Here is a 27,641-nt window from a genome sequence, read left to right as displayed (position 1 = left end):
AGCCCCTCTGGATCCGGGAGGGAGGGGAAGGGCAGGAAACCACCAGCTCCGGCCAAATCTTTGTTCTCTCCCATTGGAGGGGCCTCACCATCCGCTGGGCTGCGCCCACGGCCTGGCCAGTTTCTGAGTTTATCTCTGAGCCTCACCTGTGAGAGGCAGTTACGTGGGGAGCGCTCCTTCCCAGCAAAACGCTTCGCTCCTCAGAAGAATGTGGGAGAGGCTGGGATTGTAAAGGATTAGGAGCTGGAGGGGAGGCCATGTCTGGGCTCCGAGGGGCACAGGAGAGGCTCAGGCACTGAAAAATCCATCTTCTAATTTGAAACGTAAGAAACAACCTTGACCAGAGACCCCAGTTGGGGACAGAAAACCAGTTCCCAGGAGGGAGAGAACTCGACCAGGGGATTGCCAGAAGGGAAACTTCTACTCCTAGCTGGGTCTCTTAGAATCGTGGATTTTAGAAACACCAGCATCCTCGCATTTGAATCTTATCAGAAAACTCAGTATTTAGACCCCAGCTGGCGTCCGGAGAGCTGCCCTCGCGGTGAGCGTGTCCTGGAATACCCATTGCGGAGCTTGCTCTCGCTGTCTGTCCACATTTAGTAAGTCTGGGTGGGACCCTGAAACCGGAATTTTTACAAAGCGCACAGAGGATGCTGTCGGGCCACCAGATTTGGGCACTGGATTAAGTCCAGTCATACCTTCTCGTCTCTCCAATGGGGAAGCAGGCCCAGAAAAGGGAAATGATTTCGCCTTGGCCCCACAGACGGCAGACAGGCTGGGACTCGAACCCATGCCTCCCAGTGCTGAGGCCACCTCACCGACAGTGCAGGCGTTAGATGGCCCTGTGGGACTGTCAGCCCTTCCTGACCCCTGGCACATGTCATTCAGAGCACAGAGGGGTTCCTGGGGCTACAAGGCAGGGGGGTGGGCGGAGGAGGGAGCACAGCGCTCTCCCCTGTTTCTGGCTGACCCCCTTCTCCAGAGGGGCCTGGGGGGTCTGAGGGCCAAAGCCCAGCCCCCAGGCGCCACGGACACAGCCTGCTCCCTCAGCCCTGAGCATTCCAGTGCAGACAACCCATATGGCTTCATTTCGGCTACCCAAGCCCAAGAAGCATTCGCAAGTTCCTTTTTTCTTTTCCCTTTATTAAAAAAAATGTTGGGGTCTTGAAACAACAAAGAGCATTTCAGAAGCACAAACTTTTGCAGAATAGAAGCTGGTGGTTTGGCCAGGTGAGGAGTGGGGGGGTGGTGGTGGGGGCTCTAGCTGTCCCTAGGGCGGTGAGAGGGAGGGTGGGCCTTAGGGGTCAGGGGTTCCCCTGTGCCAAGCGGAGGACGGGGAGGAAGGCCCGAGGCTGGGCACTCTCTCGGAGTGGGGGAGTGCTGGTATTTCATCCCCTTTAGCCTGCCCCCGCCTGCTGGCACCCCCTTCCCCAGGTGCCCATCCCACCCCAGGCCCCTCGGGCCAGAGTCTTCCTCTCTTAGCTGCTGAGCCCGCTGAGTTCAGACCAGCCAGTAATGCCATTGCACATCGGGAGTGCCCCTTGCTGGGGTTTCGGGGAACAAAGCAGGAAGGGGTGCCATGATGGTGGAGTGACGAGCAGTGCGAGCAAAGCTACTTCTAAGCTGGGCCTAGCCTGAGACTCCCCCGGTCTTCCTGCCTGGCGTGTGGGGGTCACAGCGACACAGCGCTCATGGTGGTGTGGGTGACGGGGCGTCTTCTGCTCCCCACCACAGTGCTCTTCCTCGCCCCTCGAAGGCCCGAGGTCCTCTCAGCCGTGGGCGGGCTGAGCAGGGCAGCCAACGGGTGGGAGGCACAGCCCCTGGGTTCCCTGAGGCCTTAGGCAAGTCCCTTTCTTCTCAGGCCTCGGTTTCCCCAGCGGTACAATGGGCAGAAAGCTCCAGGTTGGGGACCAGAGTAACCGGATTTGCTCCAAGTTCCTTTCAGCTTCGACGGCCTCGTGTGGGCTGAGCCGGCTCCCAGCTCCCCTGATGGAGTGCTTGGGTCCCTGAAGGACAGGGGACCACAGTCCCACGGGAAGAGGGCGGGCGCTGAAGGAGCTGCCAGGTTGCCACAGGCGGCACAGGGCTGCTTGTCCGCCAGCGGCTGCACTGTGGCTCCTGCATAGGAGCCTCTTCCGGAGGCTTCCTGGGGGAGCCGTGGCCCAGGGCTGTGGAAGAGGCCTCCAGAGGTTGGCCAGAGCAGGAGGCACGGGCAGCTGGGGTCTGGGGTCCCCACTGGAGCAGAAGCAGGGCTCCCAGGACTCAGGAGCAGGTCTGTGCTGTGTCCCTGCCCACCCCTTCTCTGAAAAGGCGGGGTCAGGACAGGGTCAGGGAAAGGCCTAGAAAATGATATTTACTTTCTTTAAGGAGTAGATAGAAAGAGGGGGAGAGGGGGCGGGGCAGAGGCAAGGCACAGGCACTTGGTCTCTCAAAGTGTGTGTGTGTGAGAGAGAGAGAGAGAGAGAGAGAAGACACAATGGAGAAATGATAAACAGGAAGAAAAATGGGAGGAAAGGAAAAGAAAGGCAGACAGATAAAAGGAAAGAGAAGAAAAGGGGGAAGAGGGAGGGAGGACAGGAAGAAAAGATGGAGAGGAAAGTAGATATGGAAGAAATACCGGAAATAAAGGGAAGAAAAGCAGAAAGGCAGCTTGACATGGAAAACAGAAAACAGGGAAGAAAGATAAAAGGGAAAAGAAAAAAAGCAGCAGCAGCAGCAGCAGCAAGAAAGCAAGAGGGTGCGGAGAAAACACGTGGCCTGGAGGAGGGGGGTCGGGCAGCAGCCGCCTGGACTCTCAGGCCTGCGGCCGGCGGGGCCTCACGTCCAGCTGGCGGTCCGTCTTCCTGTCCTTGCGCGGGCGCCGCTCTCTCCGGCCCTTCTTCGGGCTGGGGTTTCTCTCTGCAGCGGGAGCACAGGCTGCTGTTTCTGAGGCCAGCTGGGTCCGGGAAGACCCCGCAATCTGAAAGACGAGGGTGCCCCCCCACCTCCCAGCAGGGCCCAGAGTAACATTTGGGCGCTGACCTGGCAACCACTCCTGTTGGAGTCTGGACTGTGGGAAAACTTACCCCAGACCGAACACTTCTCTCAGTTCCTAGGGGGCCGGGAGGGGCGCTCACTTGCCGGGCCCTCCCCAGGCCTGGAGATTCATTCAGGGCCTCCAGGACTAAGGGTGGCCTTGTGGGGTGCCCGTGAGCCTTCCAGGGACACGCACTCCATGGCTCACAGGGATCTTTGCTGGCGGGCACACAGTTTACCCAGGTCCCCGCAGCAGCTTCCCACTCACCTCGGGGCCCCAGTGATGCCACTTGAAACAACGACAATCAAAAGAACAGCAACTACACAGGAGCGTTCAGCGAGGGGCCCCGCAGGGCAGCCGCGCTCCAGGTGCTCTGTTAGACTCAGGGAGCTGTGGGGGAGGCGCTGGCAGGCAGCTCCGGGTCTGTGCCTCACCCAGTGCCCACTGGGGGCGGGCTGGGCTGGGACGCAAACCCAGTCTAACTCAGAATCTTGACCCCATTGTGCCCCCACCCCTGTGGAGCTGGGGTGAGTTTCTGACACAAATATCTGATTAGTCCCACATCTCAGATGAGATGACTGAGGCCCAGTGAGAGGCCTTGCTTGCTCAGTGGCACAGCCTGGGCTGCAGTTCCTGGTGTCACTTTCAACTGGCTCCCAGCTCACTTGGCCAGGGGTGTCCCTGGGTTCAAGTCCTGGCTCCACCATGTCCCAGGTGCCCTAGCTCCAGGTCGCTCATCCTTAAACACAACTTTGGATCCCTCTTTGCACACAGACCTACATTTGAATTCCAGGCCCATACTTCCCTAGCTGTGTGAGCCTTAGGCAAATGAGTTAACCTCTCTGGACCTCAATCTTCTCATCTGTAAAATGGGTATAATACTAATACCTACCTCATAGTGTCATTGTGCAGATTAAATGACTTATGAGTATAGAGAATTAACATAGTGCCCAGCACATAGTAAGAGCACAGTTAACATTAGCCAATTCCATATTATTACTATTCACCATTCACATCTTACCGACCACACTCTGCAGTCCCTCTTTTCCACATCAACGGTTCTTAAGTGCCCGCAGGGAATATTTTGGATATCTGTGTGGTGATCTTGGTTGTCACAGAGAAGGGGGTCCCAGAGGCATTCAGTGGACAGGGATCAGAGGTGGGACAGTCCCTCACAAAAAAGAGTTGTCCCCATCCCACCCAGCTCTCACATAGCTGAACAATCTGCTTGCTCAGCCAAATTCCATCTTGGTGTGAATGCGAAGGGTGTGTGAACCTTTCCCCATTCACTGCCTGGTCTCGGGTGGCCAGGGTGGTGTTCATCAAGTGGCCAGACAGTTTTGTTGACTTTATTAAGAGCTGGTCACCATTAGGGAAGTCGCATCTCTGATGGCAACACAAACGTGCACTTGAGCCCTGAGCTTGGCCATCACTTGGCCATGATTCTACTTCGCCGAGCGTTCTCGGGCGAGTTGGGCCCGAGCATTGCCATGATGAGGTTTCTGTTGTTTCTCTTTTATGTTGTGGTCTTTTGAAAATGACACTATGCTGATCTTTTGAAAATGACATATGCAAGTGGGTTACATTATCCATGAGTTTCATTTCAGAATATTAAAGAGGCTGTTCCAAACCCCTTGTGATGAAAGGGAGGGGTCAGTCTGAAAGTGCTGAGAACCTTGATGTAAAGGACAAGCTCGATCTTCCTAACGATCTGGGCCTGACCCCCAGGAGGGCAGACGGCAGACCCCCCCCCTTTGAAGGGACACCGGGAGGGCAATGCTCACTCGCATGAAGCCACGGCTAATGGTGGGCGCTCAGGTCCTGACATGTACTCTCTGGGAGACCAGTGTCCCAAGGCTGCTCAGGGTGCCCCTGGGCCCTTCCCGCTGCAGCCCTGTGGGCCTGGTCTGGAGCTCACCTCCTGGGCAGGGCCTCCAGATGGCACATTTCCTCGACTCAGACAGCACCTGGCAGGTTGCTGCTTCCTCCTGTTCCGCGTGGCCAGCTTCTCGTACCCGGGTTTCCAGGCCCCAGGCCGAGCCGCAGGTCTTCCCGTGATGCATGCAGGGGCTCCAGCTGCCCCAGGGGCCCAGCTCACACTCCTCTGTGGGGTGGAGGGAAAGACAGACAGACAGACCGATGGAGTCAGTTGGCAGGGAGTGTCCCTCAGATCCAAGGGCAGGGTGAGGGCGGGTCAATTGCCTGCAGCCCCATCTCACCATGCGGGGACTCAGGCCGGACAGGAGTAGAGGGAGACATCTAAATCGCACTTCTGAGAGCCTGGGACGAGAGCCTGGGACGAGGGCTCTTCTGGAGCATGCACAGGCCATCGTGGGCCAGACGCCAGAGGGGCCAGCTGTCTGGCTTTAAAGGGGAAGGCTTCCCCGAGAGGTGACACAGAAGCTAAGGGGAGACAGTGGTGCATTGGGTGACGATGGCAGCGAGCACATGCCTGACTCCCACACAGCCCCAGGGCCTGGAAAACCATGTTTGAGGGACAGAGCAGCTAGGGGGGGTGGGGGCGGAGTGAGGGTCTGGGAGGGGAGGGGCAGAAGGAGAGGCCAGAAGGTTGGCTGAATGGCCCTCAGGGCCAGGACATGGTTTTGAACTTGATCACATGGCTTTGATCAGCTGTAGAAGGTGGAAGCTACGCAGAGCTGTTGGAGGGAAAATGAAGTCATGGACATAAAAGGTCTTAGTAGGGAGTCATTTCAATATATCTATTCTTTCACAGTTGATGCTTTTCAGAGTCCTTGAGAGGTGGCAGAGAATGGGGGGCGGGCTATTAACACCCCCATTTGGCAGCTTAGGGCACTGAGGCTCAGAGCAGGGAAGGGACTGGCTAAGGGAAGAGAGAAGAGTCTCACAGAAGAGAACACAGGAGGTTTAAGATCCTGTTGGGCCCAGAGCCAGGTCTCCAGACCTTAGAACAATGTCCTGCTGGATGCATTCACGGACTGGCAAAGACTGAGCACCTACTGCATGCCAGGGGGTGCCGGTGCTGAGGTGCGGCAGGGACAAGGCACCCCTGGGTCTGCCTCTGGAGAAGTCGGGCTGGAAGGACAGGGTGCTCGCGCAGTAAAGGGAGGAGCCCAGGAAGCTGTGGGAGCACGGGGGGCGGGGGGAGCGGGCCTGGGGACTGGGAAGGCTTCCTGAAGCAGGAGACTCCCGTGGCCTTACAGTGGAGGGGGAGGTGAGCCAGGCTCAGGGGGGGACAGGAAAAAGAAGTGCTCCAGGTGGAAGGAATCACCCCCGCAGATCTGCTGCAGGACTCAGCTTGACACCAGCCGGGAACTGGGGAAGCTGGAGTATAAACTCAAGTGGAGAGGAAACAGTGATGGGTGGAGAGGCTGGCAGACGGGAGCCAGATTGCACAGGGCCTGGGAGGGCTCTCCCTGAGGACAGTGGGAGCCACTGACGGGCCTTGAGCAGGAGGGAAACCTGATCAAATTGCCATTTTGAAATAATCTCTCTGGCTGCCCGGACGAGAGCCAGCATGGGGGCCGGAGGCAGGGAGACCTGAGGCAGGCAGACAGCCAGGAGGCGGTGGCCATGATCCCAGTGATGGGCAGAGTGTGGGGAGAAGAGGGTTGGCGGGGGGGTAGGGCGGTTGGGGACCTTTATTCTGCTTCATTTTTGCCACCTGACATCTGTATTTATTCTTGTGTGACTCTTCTGTCTCCCAGCACAATGTTACATCCACAAGGGCGGAGGCATTATCTATTTTGCTCACTAATATGGCCCCAGCACCTCGGAAGTGCCTGGCACATAGCAGATACCCTAGTAAATATTTCTTGGCAAATGAATCAGCAGATCGGATTGGATGTAGGCTGAGAGAGGAGAGTCACCAGTGATGCCCATACCTCCAGCGTGGCCAGCATGGGCCGTGGAGCTGGTTAAGGACAGAGAAAGCGCCAGGCTGGGGATGGGGACGGAGGGACGGAAACACATAGAGGGCAGGAGCGGCTCTGGTCTGATGCCCAGGGAGGGATGTGGCCAGGGACAGTGAGTCAGGCGCCACCAGCTTTCGGAACGACCGTGAACACAAGCCCAAAGGGAATGAGTGGGCAGAGATATGCGATTCAGGTGAGAACACTGGGAACAACCAGTCTCAAGTGAGGACAGATCACAGAAGAAGAGCTCACAAAGGCGTCTGAAAAGGAGCAGCGGGGAAAACAGCAGTAATAATAGTGACATGTATTGAGCACTTACTGTATACTAGCCACTTTATTAAGTGCTTCCAATTTTATTCATTAATTTAATCCTTATAACAATCCTCTCCCACAAAGTAGGCTCTATGTCCTATGGTAATTTTTTTTTTTTTAATGTTTGAAGAAATTGAGGGATAGGGAGCTTAAGTAACTTGCTCAAGGTCACAAATGGGTAAGTTTTAGAGTTGGGATTTGAACCCAGGTCTGTCTTATTCCAAAATCAGTGCTCTTATGTACTCAGCTGCCTCCCTTGGTAATAATAATGATGGCCGCAATAATAATCACAACGGTGGCTTTAGCATGTTGAATGACTCCTGTGTATACCTGACATGGTGTGCGGGGCCTGCCCTCCACGGGACACTTCTTCCAGGTCTCCTGACACCCTCACCAGCTTCTGCTGCGGGGCGGAAGGGCAATGGGCAGGATGAGGAGGCCCCCACTCACCCTGGCACTCCCGCGTGCTCTGCTGGGCTGCGGTGCCCAGTGGGCAGGTGGGCAGACACTTTCCCTTGTACAGGTAAAACCGCCGCTTGCACTGGATGCAGAAGTCCTGGCTGAAGCAGCTCTCGCACGTGGTCCCACATTCTGTAATAGAGCCAGGGCCACCCTGGTGAGGGCAGCTGCCCAGGAGGAGGGCATTCTGGGACTGCCTGAGGTGGGAGGGCCTCTGAGCAGCCCCAGGCCCTGCAGCCCTGGGCCAGGATTCAGTGTCTCCTTTGAAGCCGAGACTTGTCCAAGGTCAAACTGGGTTGCATTCAAGGGGAACTCCCTCTCTCATTTGAACTGAGGCTCAGCAGGGGCAGGTAACATGTCCAAGGTAGCATGGTTATTTGTGTTTAAAGCTCAAGCTTCCCTTTCTCATTGGAGCAAAGAAAAGGCAAGTGACACAGCAAATCTGGGCCAGGAGTGAGGACCCCCTGCTCCATTTCCGTCAAGGCTCAGAGGTGGTCGTGATTGTCCCAGGTCACAGCAAAAAGAGAGTTAGGAGCTAGGACTCCTTTTCTCATGTGAGCTAGGCTCAGAGGGTGAGTAACATGCCCAAGGCCACACAGCAAACTAGGGTAGAGATGAAGGCCCCCTGCTTATACCAGAGAAGGCACTGACTTGCTGAGGGCTTTCGAGCCACCTGAAACCAAGCAAGCATCTGGGTCTGGGTTCAGGCATACAGCCACTTCCCCTGTGGCTGTCGGGGTACCAGATAGGACAGGAGCCAGAGGTGCCCAGGAGCCCAACACTAGCACAGGACAAGGGAGGAGCCACGTACTTCTGCACCTGTTCACCTCCTGGCCACGGACGCCGAAATAGCCGTGGGGACAGTCATGCACACACTTGCCGTACTGGCGGATACCTTCTCGGCGGATGAACAGGAAGAGCCTCTGCTGGCAGGTGGAGCAGCCGTTCTCCTCTGAGCAGATGACGCAGCCTGTGCAGTTGCCCCCCAGACCAGTGCCCACTGCCATGCAGACCAGGTGGAGGGTGAGGGAAAGGGAGAGAGATGGTCAAACCATATATGTTGTCTCATTGGGATATGAACTAAGCACATAGCTACCAGTCAAATGACTACATTTCCCAGCTTCCCTTGCAACTAGATATGGTCATGTGACCAAAAGCAGCTCTTTGAACTCTGGGAGCCCACACATCCTGCTGATAACTCCATTGCTGTTGCTTACATCTGAGACCCCTGACTGACCCAGCGGGCTCATATGGAGGTACACAGTACTGATGCTCCTGAGAAGAGAAACTGCCACAAGGAGCCGAGTTAAGGTTTGTGTGTTTCCAAAACGATAGACCTGGCAGGACCCGAGGGCAGAGAGAAGGTGTGATGTTGTAAGAGGAACTTCCAGGGCCAGAAAGGGACAACTGAGAAGTGAACAGTGCCCAGACCTCCCACCCAATTGGCAAAGACCGTAAGTTCTGATGACAGCAAGGGCTAGCAAGGATGAGAGGAAACTTCCATCCTCTGGAGAAAAGTCTAGCAGCATCTAGTAAATTTCTGCTATAAAACCCAGAGCAGTGGTTCTCAGGCTCGAGCAGGCTTCAGCACCTCTTAGAGGGCTTGTTGTAACACAGAGCATGGGGTTCCACCCTGGAGGGTCTGACTCTGTAGGTCTGAGGTGGTGCCTGAGAGTCTGCATTTCCAACAGGCACCCAGGTGATGCTAACACTGCTGGTCCAGGGACCACATTCTCAGACCCACGGACTTAGAGACACTCGTGTGTGTGCACAAAGAGACATGCACAAAGACGTTTATTGCAACATTATTTAATAGCGAAAATTGCAAAAACCTAACCACTTATCAAAATATAGAAGCACACTGTGGTATAGACATATGCCACAGCCATAAACCACACATCTGGCCCAGCCATGATGAATGACAGAGGTAGAGTTACAGTCTTTTCGTGGCTACTTCTCAAAGACAGTGCTGAGAGCAAAAAAGCAAGTTGCATAATGAATCATACAGTAAGAAGCTATTTACATCAAGTTCAAAACCTGCAAAACAATATTTTGTAACATTTATTATACATAAATTTGTATTAAGAGTAAAAGACAGAAGGGGCTGATAAACACTGAGTTCAGGATGTAACACCTCTGAGGTGACAAGTGGGAAAAGACATTGGCAAGAAAGCGGGGGACTTCTACTCGTACCTGTAATATTTAATATCCTAAAATCTAAAGTAACTATGAAAATGGCAAGATTTGATAAAAGTGGCTGCCCAGTGCACAAATCTTCACCATACTGTGTTTTATTCTCAACTGTAGGTTGGAAATATTTCATCATAAAGTATATTTTTTTAAAAGAAGAGTTTAGCCTCTATTTTGTCCTGGGGGTGCGGGGAGGGGCAGAGAACTATATTCTTTCTATTCCTCCTCCTCCCATCCCCCTCCCCCCAAGCACAGGCCCATCCTCAAGCTGAGATCCTGAGCAGGGGGAGGTGACAGAAATTCTGAGAGCAGTGGAGACCTGCGCCTCTGAGCACTAGGCTACCTGTCTCCCCATGTCCATTCTCCCCCTCCTCCTCAGTAACGGAACCCTGATTTTTAGCAGAATTTATGTCTTCCAAGAATAAAGACTACATTTCCCAGGCTTCTTTGCAGCTGCGTGTGGTCATGTGTCTACATTCTGGCCGATGGACTTTAAGTGGGAATGTCCTGTGCCACACCCAGGAAATGCCCTTTAAAGGACGGGCAGGGCTATTCTTCCTTTCTTCCTTCCTCCCTCGAGGCTGAGAACGAGGTCGCTGGAACCACAGCAAAGGCAGGTGACAGAGGGACCTGACAGGGAGACACTGTGGCCAAGCCAGACCAGCCCCGGGACTGTCTACCTCAGGTTCTTTTGTAGGAGAGGGAGGAAAGTGCTGTCCCTCCGGTTGAGGCCTCCGGTTCTGTCAGATGCCGAGAACTACGTGATAATGACTGATGATGTCAGGTCTTAGCCACACTGGTGGGCACAGAGTGATGCCAGGGGACACCAGGGTGCCCCTCCTCAGTGCCTTGGCATTGTACAAGCCCCCTGGACCTGAGATGCCGCCCCACCCACAAAGGGCAAAGGGACCCTCAATTGGCTTGAGATGGTCTCTGCCATTTGGCAGGAAAGGAGTTTAAATTAGAAATTATGTCCAATTGCAGAAAAACAAAATGGCATTTCTGCAAACTGAGTTTGTGAACTGAGACTCATGCTCTGACAGGGGTGTTGTTGCCCATTTTGCAGCTGAGAAAACAGAGGTGCAAAGAGGTGCCATGACTTGCTCAGGGTCTCATAGAACCGCTTGGGGCAGGGACCATGTCAGTAGGCCGTCCACTGCCCTCGTGGAGCATTCGTTCAGGGCCTGGGGCCTCAATGGTGACCCACACCTGGCCTTGCCATCACAGGGCCTCATGGCAGAACTGAAGCCTGCAGAGGTGACAGATAGCAACATAGATGGGGACAAAGCAACCCTCTAAATAACCACTGTCTCTCGGCAGGGCTTAGGGTGACTCATCCCGGCTGCTGCCGGTTCACCGAGGACCCTGAGGCCAGGGGAGTGGAACCTTCCCCAAAGTCAGGCAGCCAACAGCAAAGACGCCCCGATTAGAGCGACAGCACTAACATGTGTAGGGTGATATTTCAACTTTCTGAAGACAAAAGAACCCCACAAGGACCCTCCCCTTGACCTCAGATAGTGCCAGTCTCTGTGAGTGTGTGTGTATGTGTGTGTGTGTGTGTGTGTGTGTGTGTACAAGAATGCACTATGGATCTCAACTAGCATCTTTCAACCCCAGGTCTTTGAAGAGAGGTGGCTCTGCCTTGGTCCTGGCGTTTGGCTAGCGTGCCCTCTAGGGCCTCCATGTTGTAATAGCACCTCTGACTGTGAATTCTGATTGTCTTACTCAGGGTTTTCATCACATCTGTGTAACTAGTTAAGTACAGCAATGCTCTTTTCCTCCATCCCCAAGGTCACAGTTGCAGAGAGTCGAATGCCAATTTTATGACTAACTAGAGGCCCGGCGCATGAAATTCGTGCACGGGTACGGCCCTTAGGTCTGGCCTGCGATCAGGGCCACCTTCCCCAGTTGCCTGCAGCCGGCCCCATCCCTCGTTGCCACCCACCCCCGGTTCCCTGTTCACCATCGGGTCGTGCCTGACGGCCAGGGGAAGGGACCAAGAGGTCAGCTGTTCCTGCCTGCTTGCCTGCCCCGCCCCCGCCGCAGGTGGCCATTAGGCAATCAGACCAAGAAGTGGTCAGTGCGCCTCATAGTGACTGGTCCAGCAGTTGTTCTGGTCATTCTGCTATTAGGGTCAATTTGCATACAACCCTTTTATTATATAGGACTAGAGGCCCGGTGCACAAAAATTTGTGCACTTGGGGGGGGGGTCCCTCAGCCCGGCCTGTGCCCTCTAGCAGTCTGGGACCCCTCGGGAGATAACAACCTGCTGGCTTAGGCCTGCTCCCGGGTGGCAGAAGGCAGGCCCAATCCCTAGGTGCAGCCCCTGGTCAGGCTCAGAGCAGGGCCGATTGGGGGGTTGGGGCACCACCCCCTGTCACACTCAAGGCAGGGTCGATGGGGAGGTTGTGGCGTGACCCCCTGTCACGCACAGAGCAGGGCCAATCCGGGGGTTGGGGCACTGCCCCCTGTCACACACAGAGCAGGGCCCATCAGGGGGGTTGGGGCTCCGTACCCTGTCATGCACAGAGCAGGGCCCATCAGGGGGTTGAGGAGCTCCCCCCTGTCACTCACAGAGTAGGGCCAATAGGGGAGTTGGGGCACCGTCCCCTGTCACACACAGAGCAGGGCCAATCAGGGGGTTGGGGCGCCGCCACTGTCACACTCAGGGCAGGGCTGATGGGGAGGTTATGGCTCTACCCCATCACACACAGAGCAGGGCCCATGGGGGGGGGGCGTTGGGGCACCGCCCTCTAGCACCCACAGAGAAGGGCCGATCAGGGGGTTGGGGCGCCGCCACTGTCACACTCAGGGCAGGGCTGATGGGGAGGTTATGACTCTACCCCATCACACACAGAGCAGGGCCAATCAGGGGGTTGGGGCGCTGCCCCCTGTCATGCTGATCCTGGTGCCCCGAGGGCCTCTCGGCTCCGCTGATCCCGGTGCTGGGAGGCATATTACCCTTTTACTATATAGGGTAGAGGCCTGGTGCATGGGTGGGGCCGGCTCGTTTGCCCTGAAGGGTGTCCTGAATCAGGGTGGGGGTCTCCACTGGGGTGCCTGGCCAGCCTGGGTGAGGGGATGATGGCTGTTTGCAGCTGGTCACACACCCTTCAGGGTGGGGGTCCCCACTGGGGTGCCTGGCCAGTCTGGGTGAGGGGCTGAGGGCTGTTTTCAGGCTGGGGGTGACTGAACTCCCAAACGCTCCTTTTTTCCTTTTTTTAAATTTTATTCTGGGCCAGCTTTAGCTTGAGGCTTGGCTCAAGCTCTTAGGCCTCTGCGGCTGAAAGTAGATTCTGGCCTTTGCTTACAATGTTGCGATCCTGCTGGCTGAAGTCCAGCGGTATTTGTTACAATGTTTCTTAAACTGCCCGCTCAGAGGCCTGCAGCCGCAGGCGGGGAACGTTGGTTTCCTCCAACGATCCTCCATCACTGAGGCAAGCAAGCCTCATGTTAGTTTCAAGCTGCCTGGCTGCCGGCCGCCATCTTGGCTTACAGTTAATTTGCATATCTCGCTGATTAGCCAATGAAAAGGGTAGCGGTCGTACGCCAATTACCATGTTTCTCTTTTATTAGTGTAGATAGGTGATGACAACTAGAGTTTGTATAATGCTGCTTTAGAAAGATCCAAACTTGATGGTTCTTAAATTTGACCGTGCATAAGAATCCCCAGGGAGGCTTGTAAGCCTGGGAATGTACATTTTAACAAGTCAAGAATAAGAGTGCTAGGCATTTTGGAAGTGTCCTCCTTGCTCACAACCTCCTACCCCTCAGAACTGACCCTGGCAGCCACACTTGTACTGCATGAGCCTGTTCCCTGGTGGATGCTGAACAAGGGACAAACAGCTCATGCAGGCTGGGCTGCATCTCTTGAGAATTTTGACTTTGGGTTGATAGACAATGATCTGGGCTGGCCTGTTGACCTAAGAATATTTGTAGGAGGGCAGAGTGCCCTATTCTGGTGCGCACGTGTGACAAGCTCTGGTGGGCAATCGCATCTGTGACCCCCCTCTGCTAACAGAGGCCCCATGCCTCTGCACCCTCCGAGCCTCAGGTTCATGCAGAGCCATCTCCACCCAGAAGCACTCAACCTGGGAGCGGCCAATCAGGGCTCAGGTCCCTTTGACTAAATGGTGGGTTCAGACATAGGCTGAACAAGAGCTAGTCAATGACTGTGTGTGTGTGTGTGTGTGTGTGTGTTCTTTTCCACTCTATTTGGATTTGGAAAGATGTAGACCAGAGATGGTGGGCACCACATGAGGGGAGAGTGTCCCAAGAACGGAGGCCACAGAGCAGCAGCCGAGCCACGGATCGGCTATGCACCTGGATCCACCCATGGGGGTGAGGATGGGGGTCTTCTTTTCTCAAGCCACTTTGAGTTAGATTTTCTTTCACTTCCAACCAAAAGACTCCTGACCAAGACAGAAGCAGAGAGAGAAAAATAATCAGATGCAGAGAGAGCAGCAACTAGAAACCTACTGGGGTCCAAAAGATCGAGTTTCTGCCCATTTTCCACGCCCAGGTTCCAGTCCCCCCAGGGTTGGTTCACCACATAAATCCCCCAAAAAGTCACTTTTTCACTTGAGCCAGCTCTCCTCCTGTCAACTTACAATCAAATGGTGTAGTTTGCCAGACAGGACACAGATCACGGTTTCACAGGATAAAGGGGTCTGGAGCACCACCACCATGGCCTCCCAAGGGGCTCTGGGGTCCCAGGGCCACACTTTGAAAATACCTGGGTCCTTCTACATGTCACCTGGATCCTGGCCTCTTCACTGCCCTCTCCCAGCTCAGATGCAGGTTTCTAAGTGAAGGCATTGTAGTTCTAATGGCAACCTCCCCGAGTTTTCTTGGGGCACCAGGGGGGATGGCCCCGCTGTGATTTCCCTTAGCACCTGTCTCCCATAATCAAGACCACCCTTCCCCAGTCAAAATGCCAGATGGACCAAAATGTATGGCCTTGTGTTATTTTAGCAGCTGGCGGGAGAACGGGTGGTGGCAGGGTCTTGGGATGACATCTGAGTCACTTTGCCTTTTCGGCTACTTGGGTCAGTTGAGACTTGGATGTCCGTGCTGTGGGCAATGGCAGTGGCACTCAGCACGTCAGGCTTGGCAGTTTACAAAGGGATGCAGGCTTAAGACAGCTCTGAATGCATGCATTAGCCCAGGATTGATCCGTCCGTCCACCCATCCACCCACCCATCCGTCTATCCATCCATCCAACAAGTAGCCTCCATTCTGTGTCAGGTCCAGGGGCCAGCTGTGCGATCATGGGCAAAGTACCTTCACTTTCCGAGATTCAATTATTTTAGCCGTTAACGGGGCAATAATGCATATCTTCCAGGTTGCTGTGATTCAAGGAGATAATGCATGGAAAACTTTTAGCTGACAGCCCTGCACTCAGCAGGCCCCTGATAAACGGAGCTGCTGTTATTATATGGAAGCAGATGATGTGCTTTCTGGCCTCAAAAATCTAAGGCCATGTGTTCTGGTTCAGGTGCCTAGATTCCAATCCAGGCTCCACTCGCTGAGTGACCGTGGACAGGTACCCTCTGCTGCCTTCATGGGCCTTGGTGAAAGGTGTGCGCAAATCACCCGGCAGGTGCCTGGCACATAGTTGGCGTTTCTCCATAAACGTGAGTTCCCTCCCTGTCCCCACGCTGCCACCACACACGGTGGGATTGTACACCCACATTTGGACCCCCAGACCCTCTTCCCCTTTCATAGGTGAGCAAACAGAGGACAGCAACTACCAACTACCATCTCCCGGGAGATGGTCTCTCATCCTTGGGCTAGTGAAGAGCTCAGGGCAGGGGCATGAGGCGGTAACTTTGCTCTTGGATAAAAGGTAGTTTATTCTTTCTGCTGGGATCTTGGAATGACCTGCACTCTTCAAACCTCAGGGTGGCCCGCATCCTGAGCGATTGGAATCAATGGCTCAGCGGTTGCAAGTGATCTCCATATTTTTTCCATTTAGGGATCTGGAGTGGGTTCGGGGTCACCTCTGCAGGATCGTGCACCCGCCTTTACTCGGAGAGCTTCCCGTGGGGATGGTTCAAACGGCACAGGGTGACACCCGAGGCTCTGAAAAGTACATGTTCCCCCAGACAGGTTCACCTCCTCAGCAGCCCGCAGCGAATGTGTCCCCGAAAAAGCTTCAGTACCCACGTGAAGACCTTCAGCCCCACGCTTAAAAACAAAACAAAACAGAAAACAACCCCCGCCCAGTAATTTGAATAGATTACCAACACTTGAAAAATCAAATTTCACATAAAAAAAAAAAAACACCTGGAATTTGGGCTTCTCTATAAAAAGTCAGAATATCTGCCCATGCTGGGCCTGCAGTGCTGCAAGGCAATAACTGGTGGGAGTTACACAGATGGGGTGTATGCACTGCAGTTTGCTGCAGTCCCCACCACTCCCTACTATACCTGGCACTGAGGGCAAAGGTCAGCTGCTATGTTTATCATCCTGGAGCTGCTGCTTCTCTTACACCCACGTCACTCCCTCACAGTAGAAGGCCCTGAAGAGCAGGGGCTCTCACACCAGGGCACACAGCAGACTCACCTGGAGGGCTTGTTTGCACAGAGGCGGGGCCTCCCCTGAGAGCTGCTGGCTCAGTAAGTCTGGGCAGCGTGTGAGGATGTCTATTGCCAGCAGGTTCCCAGCTGCTGATGCTGCTGCTGGTCCTGGGACCACACTTTCAGAGCGGAGCCGGGTTAAGAGCCAGACTGCTTGGGTTTACATCCCAGCTCTGCCCCTTCTCCTTGCCCATGTAACCTTGAACTTAACCTCTTTGTGCTTCAGTTTTCTCATTTGTAAAACAGGAACCGCATTGGCTGACCTAACAGATAATGCTGTGGGGACCTGAGCGAGCCTGACCCTCACGAGGTCTCCGTGATGTGACCATCCCCACCTGCCATGCCTCCGTGGGTGTTTGCAATCCTGGACTTGCTTTGGCAGTCAGGGCAGAACATTCATTTTGATGTCAACATTTTGGGGGATAGAGTTTCTTCATAATTGGGGTGTGCCCAGAGAAGTGTGTCTTGCATGAGAACATCATGTGTCATGGAGGACTGAGGATTTAACACAGCTGTCCTGAAGGACCCCCTGGGAGTGAGAAGGATGAGAAAAGAGAGACCACTGCCCCCAGGCTCCGAGGCTGTGCAACCTGCAGAGGGACAGGTCCTGTTCTGTCCTTGGGAAGGGTCCAGAACCATGTAGGGGGGCCACATGCAGGGAGTGCTGGGCGCTCCCTAACCCCTGCCTGGCATTGGGGGATGCTGTCATCAATGACCAGAGGAAATAAGTAACATCTGGGCTCCCTCCTGCCTCCTCAGCCGCCACATATGGGAGGCAGTCACTACCACTGGAGAATGGGGCTTTCCTGCCTGGGGGGCAGATTGCATCATCCCCAGTAAGGGATGGTCCTGGAGTTACTCCTGGCTTTGAGACTCCCAGGGCATCTGGGGCCAGAGGTGTCCAGCCCCGGACACTTCTGAGTCCTCAGGAGGGAACCTAGAGGGTCTCGTGTTCAGCAGCATGTTTAGGTGGTCTTGACTTTGGGGCCTGAAGACCACCACTTCCAGGCTGGGAGACCTAAGGCAAGTGCCTTCACTACTCTGAACCTCAGTCTTCTGCAAAATGGGAACAGTAGTAGCAATCACCTCCCAGGCTCTTGTGAAGATGATGTGAACTCATCCATGCGGAGTGCTCTGCGCAGCTCATGGCAGATGCATAAGCACTGTTTCATTACTTTGACTCATGGGGGTAAATGGGTGCTCCCTTGAGGGCTGGGGCCCAGCTTGCCGTGCTGTCCTTCCAATATCCATAGCCTTGCACATTGTAAGTACCTACTAACTATTGCTTAAATGAAAGAATGAATGATGGCGTAATAAATGTTCTCAAAAACTGTTCTCAGGGAGCCTGCAGTCTGGTTGGGAGGACCAGGATCAGAGAGTGCAAAGAAAGCTGATGCTGTCCGCCAGGAGCTCAGAGCCGAGTGAGGGCTGGGCTCAGAGACTGCAGCCCGGGGGGATGGTTTCTGGAGGGGCAGGTGTGGAGACAGAAGCAGGACTAGTTTGTGTAGGAGGAGGAACGGATTTTAAGAGAGGTGAGCCCAGGATGGTATGTGAGTTGGTGGCAGGGAAAGAGCTTGGCCAAGGAGCAGACAGCAAATGCCTGCTAAGGCGTCAATACATGACCCCAAGGGGTGAAAGTCCAAGGCCCTCAGAATATAACAACAATGCCCTCCACACTTGTATCTCCCATCTGTCCTAGTCAGTGGCTACTCTACGCAGCCAAAAACCTTGGTGTCATCGCACCTCTTCTCGTCCTCATATCCTACATGCAATCTATCAGAAATCAGTCAGTTCCACCACCGAAATACGTCCAGGGTCTGACCACTTCACTTTGCTCCCCCGTTGTCTCTTAACGCCCCACCCTGGACCCACAAGATGCATTCTGCCCCCCCCCCGCCCCCATTTGTCACTCATTAAAGAGCAGTCACATTTGGGTTCCTGGTGGGAGCTCTGGGGCCCTGAGCAGCCCAGAACAGCCACCACTGACCTTCAGAAAATCGTAATTTTTTAAGAAAGGATTGCTGCTGGATCCCCCGCCCTTGGGCAGGCTAATGCTGGGGGCAGGGCAGCTGGCCGAGGCCAGGACCAGGGCAGGCAGTCATACCCACAGCGGACTTCCTCCCCGGACCCATCTCCCCAGAGCTCAGCGCCTGTTATCCGTGAACACAGAATTGTCATGAAGCTGCCCTGAGTGTGAAGCTGTCAAAAAGTCAGTCTGTCTTGGAAATTGTCACAAAGCTGTCTTGTATGTGCAAGTGTCAGAAGGTTGTCAAGTGTGTAAAATTGTGTAAGAAATTGCCTTAAAGCTGCCCTGTACGTGAAACTGTCATGAAACTGTGGGGTATGTGAGGTTGCCATTCTTTTGAAAAAATATTGAGAGGACAGTTTTTTCTTTTCATGTTATAGGGATATGTTTGCTGTGTGTGTGTGGCCTTAAAATACTCTGTGCCTCAGTTTCTTCTTCTGTACCTGGCTCAGAGGGCTATTTTGAGGATCAAATGCAGCATGCTCAAAACAGTGCCGGGAGCATAGTAGGTGCTCAAGAGAACTCGCTACCTATGTCCCCCCAAAATGGAATCTCCCTGAGGCAGCCTGTTTCTGTTTGCTCTGGCTACGCCCCCAGTACCTGGTAGAGTTAAGTGAGTGTCTGGTACACAGTAAGAGGTTCTCAGGGAGACCCTGTGGGCTGGGGAAGGGACTCAGGTTCTTGACCCTTCCAGTTCTGGCTCTTTCCGCAGTGGGATGGTCTGACTGTGTGACCTCGGGCAGTCATCTCTGATCAGAGCCTCCGTAGTTGCTGTAAGGTGCCCTGAGAGCTGTGTGTAAAGTGCCTGGCAAGGCCGGGGGGCAATGAACGCTGGCTGCGAGCCCCCCCCTCCCCTGGGGAGGGAGGTTATTATTCCTCATCAGGGTTGCGTTGCCTCTCGTGGCTCTCTGGGAGGCTGTACATGCCTCAGCTTTGGCTGAGTGGGAGGGCATCTGCCGCAGTTAGGACCAGGGAGGGACACATCCAGCCGATCTGGAGACCCACTGCCACACCCGGGGGCAGGGGCGGTGCCTGCAGTCCAAACCAGGAGGCCCCCCACGAGCCCTGGGGCAGATGTGAGTGCTAGGATTTTAGGAAGGTGGTGGGGGCCGGAGGGGGCTTTTTAAGAAGGACCGGAAAGCCTGTGACCCCGGAGATTAATCTCACTGAGGAAGATGCCACGTTTTGCCGTCTGCTCCACAAATGACCTCCTTTACTCTGTCATGTTGAAGTCCTTGGGGCTAAGAACTAGGAAGGACCATGGTTCCTGCCTTGGCTTGGACTTAGACTCATTGTGTGCCCTTGCCCTTGGCAGAGTCCCTCATGGCCGCATGCCTCGGTGTCCCCAACAGAAAGACAAGGCTTGGTCTTGATAGAGAGCTTTCCAGCTCTCTTCAGCCAAGGAAGCCTGGTTCTTCCTGAGACGAGATGTGATATGGGAGCTCAGTGAATAGGGCCGGTAAGAGCTGGAGCCAGATGGGGGTGAGGTGAGGCTCGCAAGCCTAGCCTTTGGGTTCCCTTTGCCCGGGCCTGGGTCATCTCTAAGCCCCTCGAGCCCACAGGCCCCCAGTGCTCACGGCAGGAGGAGAGGTGGGGGAGCGCTGGCTCTGGAAACAGACAGCCTGGGTTCAAACCCCAACCTAAGCTCTCGGGGCCAGTTTCCCCACCTGTAAAAGGCACTAACTGTCCTCATACATTGCTGTGAAGGCGCAGTAAACTGGTGGGTGTGACATGCGTAGAACACGGTTTGGCAGATGATGGGATAGCCGCGAGCCGTGTGGAGCTCTTACACGGCTAGACTGTTGTGAAAACCCTATAAGGTATCATGATCTCCTCTTACAGACAAGGAAGCTAAAGCACAAAGGCACGCAAGCTGCCCAGGATCCCACAGCTGGTACGTGGCAAGGAGGGATTTAAAGGCAGGCAGTCTTACTAAGAGCAGTTACTATTATGTATTGGAGGAAGCCTACCTCTCAAAACAGGCCCAACACAAACACTCCCCTCACCTCATAAAATTAAGCCCTAAGGAAGATTTAGGCACACCATCAGCTCCCAGTGCAAAGGGTACCTGGGGTCATACTGCCAGTTAGCCTCAGGGTCTAAAAGTCAGGGCTGGCTGAGACGGGCCTGAATCTGGCCCTCAGACCACACCCTGTTGGCTTCCAGGGACAGTCTATACCCCTCAGTCAGCACCCAAGGGACCTGGAGGTCCTAAGGGGTGACAGAGAGTCAGGAATCCAGTTTGGGCCTCCAGCCACACCAGGCACAGAGTGAGCAGGCATCTTCAGGGACCCTTTTCTGGGCCTGGCCTCTCCAGACAGGCGCACCCCCCTCTCACATCCTAGTGGAAGGAAGAGAGCCCTGAGGTGAACTCTTTCCTGCTCTGTGAATCCTCAGCAAGTCTCTCCCTGTCTCTGGGCCTCAGTTTCCCTGTCTGTCAAATGGATGGTTGAAGACAGTGTTTATAAGGGTCTCATCCATCCATCCACCCATCCATCCATCCACCCATCCACCCATCCACCCATCCACCCATCCATCCATCCACCCATCCATCCATCTGGCAGGTATTTCTTGAATGCCTACAACGTACCAGGCCCTTTTCTAAACTCCAGGAATATAAGGGTGAAAACATTTCAGAAATACGTGCAAAATGATAGTGGATTGTGAAGGTCAGCTCCCCAGGCCTTTGCGCCATGCCCAGCGCCAGGTGCACTGGGTGCTCTGCAGACGTTTGTTGACTGACTGAATGGACAGGACTTCTCTTACTGCTCCAAAACTTGTGAGTAAGGGTGGAACAAAGCCTGTGTCCTCCCCACCCCCAGTCACCATGTTCTAAGAGAGCTGACTCATGAGGGTGGAACTGGGGCCAGACACCCCCGCTGGGACTTAGTGAGTGGGGCCAACTGTCTATGCGCCCTCCACTGCCCACCGCTGCCTCCCAGCCCACGTAAGCAGATGTCTGACGAAAATCCAAGGACTGCCCCCACCCCCAGGGGCTGGGGCAGACGGCGTACTTCCCTGCTTCCCTAAACCCTGATGCGGTGGCAAGAGAATCCTCATAGTTTGGGGGGGACCTGATGGCCATGGAGATGAGCATTTCATCCTCTGACTGGACACACACCTGCTGACCCTCCCCATGGCTATGGGGGGAGAGGGGAGAATATAATGAGAGATGCAGAGGAGCAGGGGCAGTCCTGGGAACCCTGCACAGCCACCATTTGGTCAATTCTCTGTCCGGGTCAAGTGGACACTGAAAGAGGCAGTTGAGCTTGAACCAAACTGCAGATCCCCAACCCAAAAGAGGCGGGGGGAGACCACAGTGAGGGAGCTAGGAAGGTCAGAAGAGGTCAAGCCCATGCTCCTGCCCATGTCACCCCCATGCCACAGTAGGGCACCTGCCACACGTGGAGGGCATGGGGGAGGCAGAGGGACAGTTAGACCTGCCCCTGCTGCTCGCTGATAGTGGGGCCCTGAGTTTTCTCTGTGCTCAGAGCTGTGAGGTCACAGGAGTATTGGAGAAGTGAGAAACAGCAGTCCCTGTCCCATCCTTTCTTCTGCTCCCAACACACAAGGGAGGGAGAGAGAGAGGGAGCAGGACACATCTCCCCACAGAGCAGATACCTGGAGTCAGTGGGGGGAGGGGGGAGGAGAGGGATTTGAATGAGACACATGATTTTAAAATGTAGCACTTGACTGGGCTTTTTAGTACCAGGAAGCTCTGAGATCTGCCCAAACTTATTAAGGATTGAGTTTTAGAGACGTAATAGAGAATTTGAGAAAAAAAAGTACACATGTCATGTTTATAATCTTCTATTATGTGCTCAATCTAATCATTAAGCCAATAACACACAAACTAGGCCAAGGATTACCATCCTCCATATACAAAGAGCTCCCAGAAATCAAGAATAATAATAAGAACAATCCAAGGTGGGAAAATGGGCAAAGATATTAATTCAAAGAAAAAAAGACAAATGGACCAGTAACCACATGAAGAGCTGTCCCACCTCACTAATAATTTTCAAAATGATGATTAAAACAAAGATGAATTATTACTTATGACCTACAAGACAGGCAAATATAAAAGACAGACAGCATCTAGTGCACCTGTTGAGAAAGGAATTTGGGCAGTGTCTATTAAAGTTTAAAATCGGCAGTAATACCACTTGAGAGATGGTGCCCTGCCTGAGGCTCAGAGAGGGGCCAGCACTTGTTTAGAGCCACACAGCGGGCCGCTGGAGGGCAGGCTGGAACCCTGGTCTCGGAATGGGTGCCTTTGGTCCTTCCCACCTGGCCTTGTGCACAGCCTGGCCCTTGGCCCCTGACTGGGGAGCCCAGGCCCGTGATACTGTTGCTGCACCTGCTCTGGGGCTCAGGGTGGCTGGGGCCTTGCTGTTCTAGGTGACGCTCTCCTGTTGTCATCCCTTCCCCACCACAGACGAGGCTCCCAATCAGCCCTGCTCAGCAGCGAGATGTAGAGCGTAGAGGCGTCAGTGGGTCTCATCTGCAAAATGGGAGCCATGTCCTTCTGGCCCAGTTAAAACCAAGACTGAGAGCTGGAGCCGAGATGGGCCACTGCGGCTGGACATGCGGGTCTCTGAGTTCTGGCAGATCCTCAAAGGGACCAGGACTGCAAATGGGCAGCACCAGGCGGACGCTGGCTGAGCAGCTGCCACCTGCAGGACTCCATGCTACTCAGGTCCTTGTGTGGAATCATCTCATACCCAGCACAACCCTACGAAGCTGGGGTACACCGACCCCCAATTTCATGGGTGAGAAAACTGAGGCTGAAAGGTGAAGCGTTGACCTAAGAACTCACAGCGAGGAGTCAGGGTGGAGGCAAACTTGAGCCCAAGCTCCTAGCTGCCCCCTTGTGCCCTGTCAGGCCCTCCCTGCTGACTCCTGCCCAGTGTCCCTCCAGAAGCAGGGAAATGCCATTGAAAGCCATACATCTCTCAGGGCCCAAGGCCTGTCAGAGCGGAGCCCCAAGCCGTTTGTGGGGACAGACAGAAGCAGAGGAGTTACCCCAGACAGGAGGAGAGAGGAGGCTGTAGGACCAGCACAGTCACTGTCCATCTGGAACCGTCCGCCCTGTGGGATGAGCCCTTAGCAGCTCTCCCCAGACCTGCAGCCAAGTCTGCTTTACGCACAAACGTCCTGGGCGTCCTCTTTCTTTTTCTTGGGTGTTGTTGATGCAGGAGAATAAGATGATCCACAAAGTGAAGCCATTGAGCCAAAGCAGCCCAGGGAAATGTCTGCCGTTGGCCAGGGGTGCCCAGCTCTGGGGAGGACTTCAAGCCAACCACCCCTGTCCGGGGGCAGGGCTCCCGCTGACCGCTCTCCTACTCTACATTGAGACTCGCCCGGTTGGGACTGCCTCCTCACCAGTCTGGGCCCCGAGGACAGGGTCCGGCTGACAGCAAGTGCTCGACAGGTGTGTGCTGACCGCAATGCAGAGGCTCAGGACATCCCGGGCGACGGTGAACAGGGAAGTGTCACCTGCACTTGGGACTTCCAGCAGTGTCCTCGGGAAGGCCGAGCGCTACTGTATCAGGACCAGCCGCACGTGTCACCGAAGACTCGCTCCCGGGAAGGTGGTCCCTGAACGTGGGGTCAGGTGTCTGCTCCGGGACAGAGCACTTGAGGGCTCATGCCCCTCTTGTGAGCCCTTCGCATAGGTCCTATACTACAGGACGTTTTGTAAACTCAAACGGCCAGGCCATGAGGCGGAAGAAACCCCTCCTCCTTCAAGAGATGTGACCACATAAACAGTATCATCACACGTGACTTCTATTCTCCAGAGGACACGCACAGTTAAGAGGTCAGTGTCAGACTGAAGAAAGATATCTCCCATGTTCAAATCGACTGCGGACATTAATGTAGGTAATAAAAGGAACTCCTATAAATTAGGTAGGGGCTGGGAGGAGGGGGGTAAAGGGGAGGAAAATGGGAGATATCTGTAATGCTATCAACAATAAGAAACATTTTAAAAAATCCAGGAAACCCAATAAAAAAGTGGGAAAAATAAAAATACAAAAATAATTTTAAAATGAAAAACACTAAAAAGTAAAATTAAAAAAACACGTAATACAAGGGGAATAAAACGGAATAAAATTATTAAAAATTTTAAAATAAAATGGCATTTTAAAACAAAATAAATGATAAAATAGAAAATGAAAAACAAATAAACTGAGAAAAAGTTAAAAGTGGTAATTTAAATAAATTACATTAAAATTAAAAACGTTCAAAATAAAATTAGAATGTTAAAATAAAAATAAAACATTTTAAAAAATGAAACAAATGTCAAATGTAAAATAGAAAATCAGCAATTTGTAACAATTGCAAAAGAAAAAGGAAAACGCAAGCAAGCAGGGTCTTGGATGACTGGTGCTGATAATGTGCTGTGAATTAAGGAGTCTGATGGACTCCAATGCCTGCCAGAGCGGGGCAAGAAGGGGGAGGAAGAAAACATGTCTGCAAGGCAGCATCTGACTGGGTTTTTCCAGCCCGCCGTGGGCAGGGGGTAGGCTGACAGGCCCCACCATGCTTCCTCCACAAATAGCCATCACATTATTCAGACATTCGTAATGTGCCAGCACCACACACACACGCAAATGCACACACACACACGCGCACGCGCACACGCACGCACACACGCCTCCATCCTTGCTTGTCCTCTGAGGTAGATTTCATAGTGGAGTGAACAGAAACTCAGAGAGGGTGAGTCATTATGCCGCAGACACACAGCACTGAGGACCACCCCATCCTCTGGATCGGGGCTCCTCAAAGTAACCTTCCTGCAAGGAATGGGTCTGCCGAGAACTTTCAAATAGAGGCAGAGGCATATCTGACCTCAGGCTGGAGCATTCTGAACGCTGGAAAGAGCCAAGCTCCCCGGAATCATGACTGTTTCCACCATCTATTGCGCACCTGCTGGCTCCCAGGGGGGTTACATGCGGAATCGTCGTCTTTGAGACCACCATGTGATGTAGATTGCTTCCATTATACTGGTAGAGACCCTGAGACTCAGGAGGGAAGTATTTCACCCAAGCGTGGCAGTAACAGAGCTGGGAGCGGAGCCCAGGCCTGCCACGCCCACATCCCACCCCCCGAGACTGCTCTGGACACTCGTCGTGGTCACTAACTGAGCACTCCTTACGTGCAAGGAATGCACTTCATGCCCCATGGTCACGTTAGCCAACAGAGGAACAGAGGAGAGAGATGACCTGCCCGAGGCCACTCAGTCGTGAGCGGCAGAGCCCATGGCCTTTGTGCCAGCCTGCCAGCCTGCCAGCCTCCGCTCTGCGACTTGCTGGAGACAGCTGTGCCCATGTGCCAAACCCAGCGCGGGCTCCGGAAGGGCAGTTGTGACATTCCTCCTCCGTGGTCTCCACCCTGCGGATGTGGGCACGGCTGTCAGGACTCAGGGAAAGTGGAGGTTTCTGGCGAAAGGGAGTGGTTTCTCCATGCGGTCGGGTCCCCCAGGCTGGGGAATGCCTTTCTTTTGAGCTGGTGAAACAGAACCCCCCACCCACAAGGGCACAATGGAGCCCCCCACCACGGGCCACAGAGCGGGCCCTATGAATCATGGGGCATTGCTGCAAGAAATCATTCCATCGCAGGCGGCGGCGTTGGCCCGGCCTGAGGCAGCAGTGCCCAAGAGGAGTTAGCTTCGCCCATCCATGGCAATCGGACCCTTCCCTGTGGGATCTGGAGGAGTCTCCCAGGATGGGGCCCAGGGCATGTGTGTCCTAGGTGGTGCTGACTGTTGCACGGGGTTAAGAAAGGAGGCTCTGGCCATGGAGAGCTGAGGGCACATCCCAACCTCTCCCCACCCTGGCGGTGTGCCCTTGGCCAGTTGATTGCCCTCTCTGAGCGTGGAGGGCCCCGTCTGTAGAAGAACAAGATCAAACGAACTCATGGGCTATGATGTGGATGAACTGGGAGAAGGCCTGGCAGGGTGGCTAGGCACCCAAGCTTTGGAATCAATTATCTAGGTTTACATTCTGGCTTTGCCAAATGTACTTGCCAAGCTGCTGGACTCAACCATATGAAATTGCTAATATGTGGCTGTATTCTACCAACAAAAAATGGCCATTTCCTAGACTCCAAGTAATGCTCCTCTCTCTTAAGGCAGTTTCCTTCTCTGTAAGATGTGGATAACAGTCCTCTTACAGGTTGCTGTGAGGATGAATTAAGGCTAGGAGGCTACTGAGCTCAGGAGTTGGAGCTTGGGGTCTGGGACCAGGCAGGACTTGACTGTGTGATGTTGGGCAAGTTACTTAACCTCTGAGTGTCATCAGTAAAATAAGGATAACAGTACCCACCTCAAAGGTTTATTAGGAGAATGTAATCGGTTCATATGTATAAAGGACTTAGAACAGTGCCTGACGTTGTTGAATAAAACCATACGAGTAACATCTGGCACAGAGTAAATGCTCAACCAGAAAACCAGATCCAAAAGAGACTTTTCTAAACCTTCCATGCCACTGGAAATTAAGTATTCTCAAAGAAAAAATATATGTTTCAAGGAACACATATGGGTGTAGATCTACAGGTGAGGAGCATGCTTCTGGGTGCCCAACAAGTCCGGGCCGCTCTGTGCCCTGACCATGTCCACAGCCTGAGGCTCTGAGGCCACGGTGGCTCTGCGTCTGGCCCAGGCCTCCGCCAGGTCCCTTTCCGGCCACAGACCCGATGCGGCACTCGGTAACTCTAGAGGCCCTTATGTGGCTCCTGACCCCAGGCTGGCCTCTGGTTATTAAGAAACCTCTGCAGGCAGCCCTCAAGCTGTGAACGGCCTCGTGGGTCCATCTGCTTCTCTGACCTTTATCCTTAGACCAGGGAGAAAGGCAGAGTAGAGAGGGCGCATCCAAGTCACATGGAGGGAAGCTGAGGCTCTGAGAAGCTCTAAGTCAGACTTTCCAACTCTGGGACAAGCTGCCTTCCTCTACCTAACCAAAGCCACCCTCACCCGATCTCTCCTGAACCCCCACTTTCACCCCCGTCTTGGGGACCTTGGCTGGAGGTTCCATTTTTCCAAGTGTTGGTCTCAAAGGTCTCAATTGGCCTTCTCAGCCCTAACATTCCGTTATTCATAACCCTCCTCCGAACTCCGGAGAGGAAATGAAGGTTGAACCATTCTGCTAACTGTAAAGTGCTGTCTA

The 27,641-nt window shown here is 53.9% G+C and overlaps 1 protein-coding gene across 1 annotated transcript in view; it reads right to left on the bottom strand.

Moving 5' to 3' along the window:
- Window positions 1–2,794: 2,794 nt before the first annotated feature.
- RSPO4 (R-spondin 4) overlaps window positions 2,795–27,641 on the bottom strand; it is a 30,920-nt gene continuing 6,073 nt past the window's right edge. The window contains exons 2-5 of the mRNA XM_059707561.1: window positions 8,492–8,680; window positions 7,672–7,812; window positions 4,935–5,120; window positions 2,795–2,898 (exon numbers count right to left, since the gene is read on the bottom strand). Coding sequence (XP_059563544.1) covers window positions 2,795–2,898; window positions 4,935–5,120; window positions 7,672–7,812; window positions 8,492–8,680 — 620 coding nt within the window. The remainder of the gene's footprint in view (window positions 2,899–4,934; window positions 5,121–7,671; window positions 7,813–8,491; window positions 8,681–27,641) is intronic.

Source organism: Myotis daubentonii, chromosome 8 (genome assembly GCF_963259705.1).
Source record: "Myotis daubentonii chromosome 8, mMyoDau2.1, whole genome shotgun sequence".
Lineage (NCBI taxonomy): Eukaryota > Metazoa > Chordata > Mammalia > Chiroptera > Vespertilionidae > Myotis > Myotis daubentonii.
The sequence above is the reverse complement of the archived record's forward strand: the minus strand, read 5'-3'. Positions and strand labels throughout refer to the sequence as shown.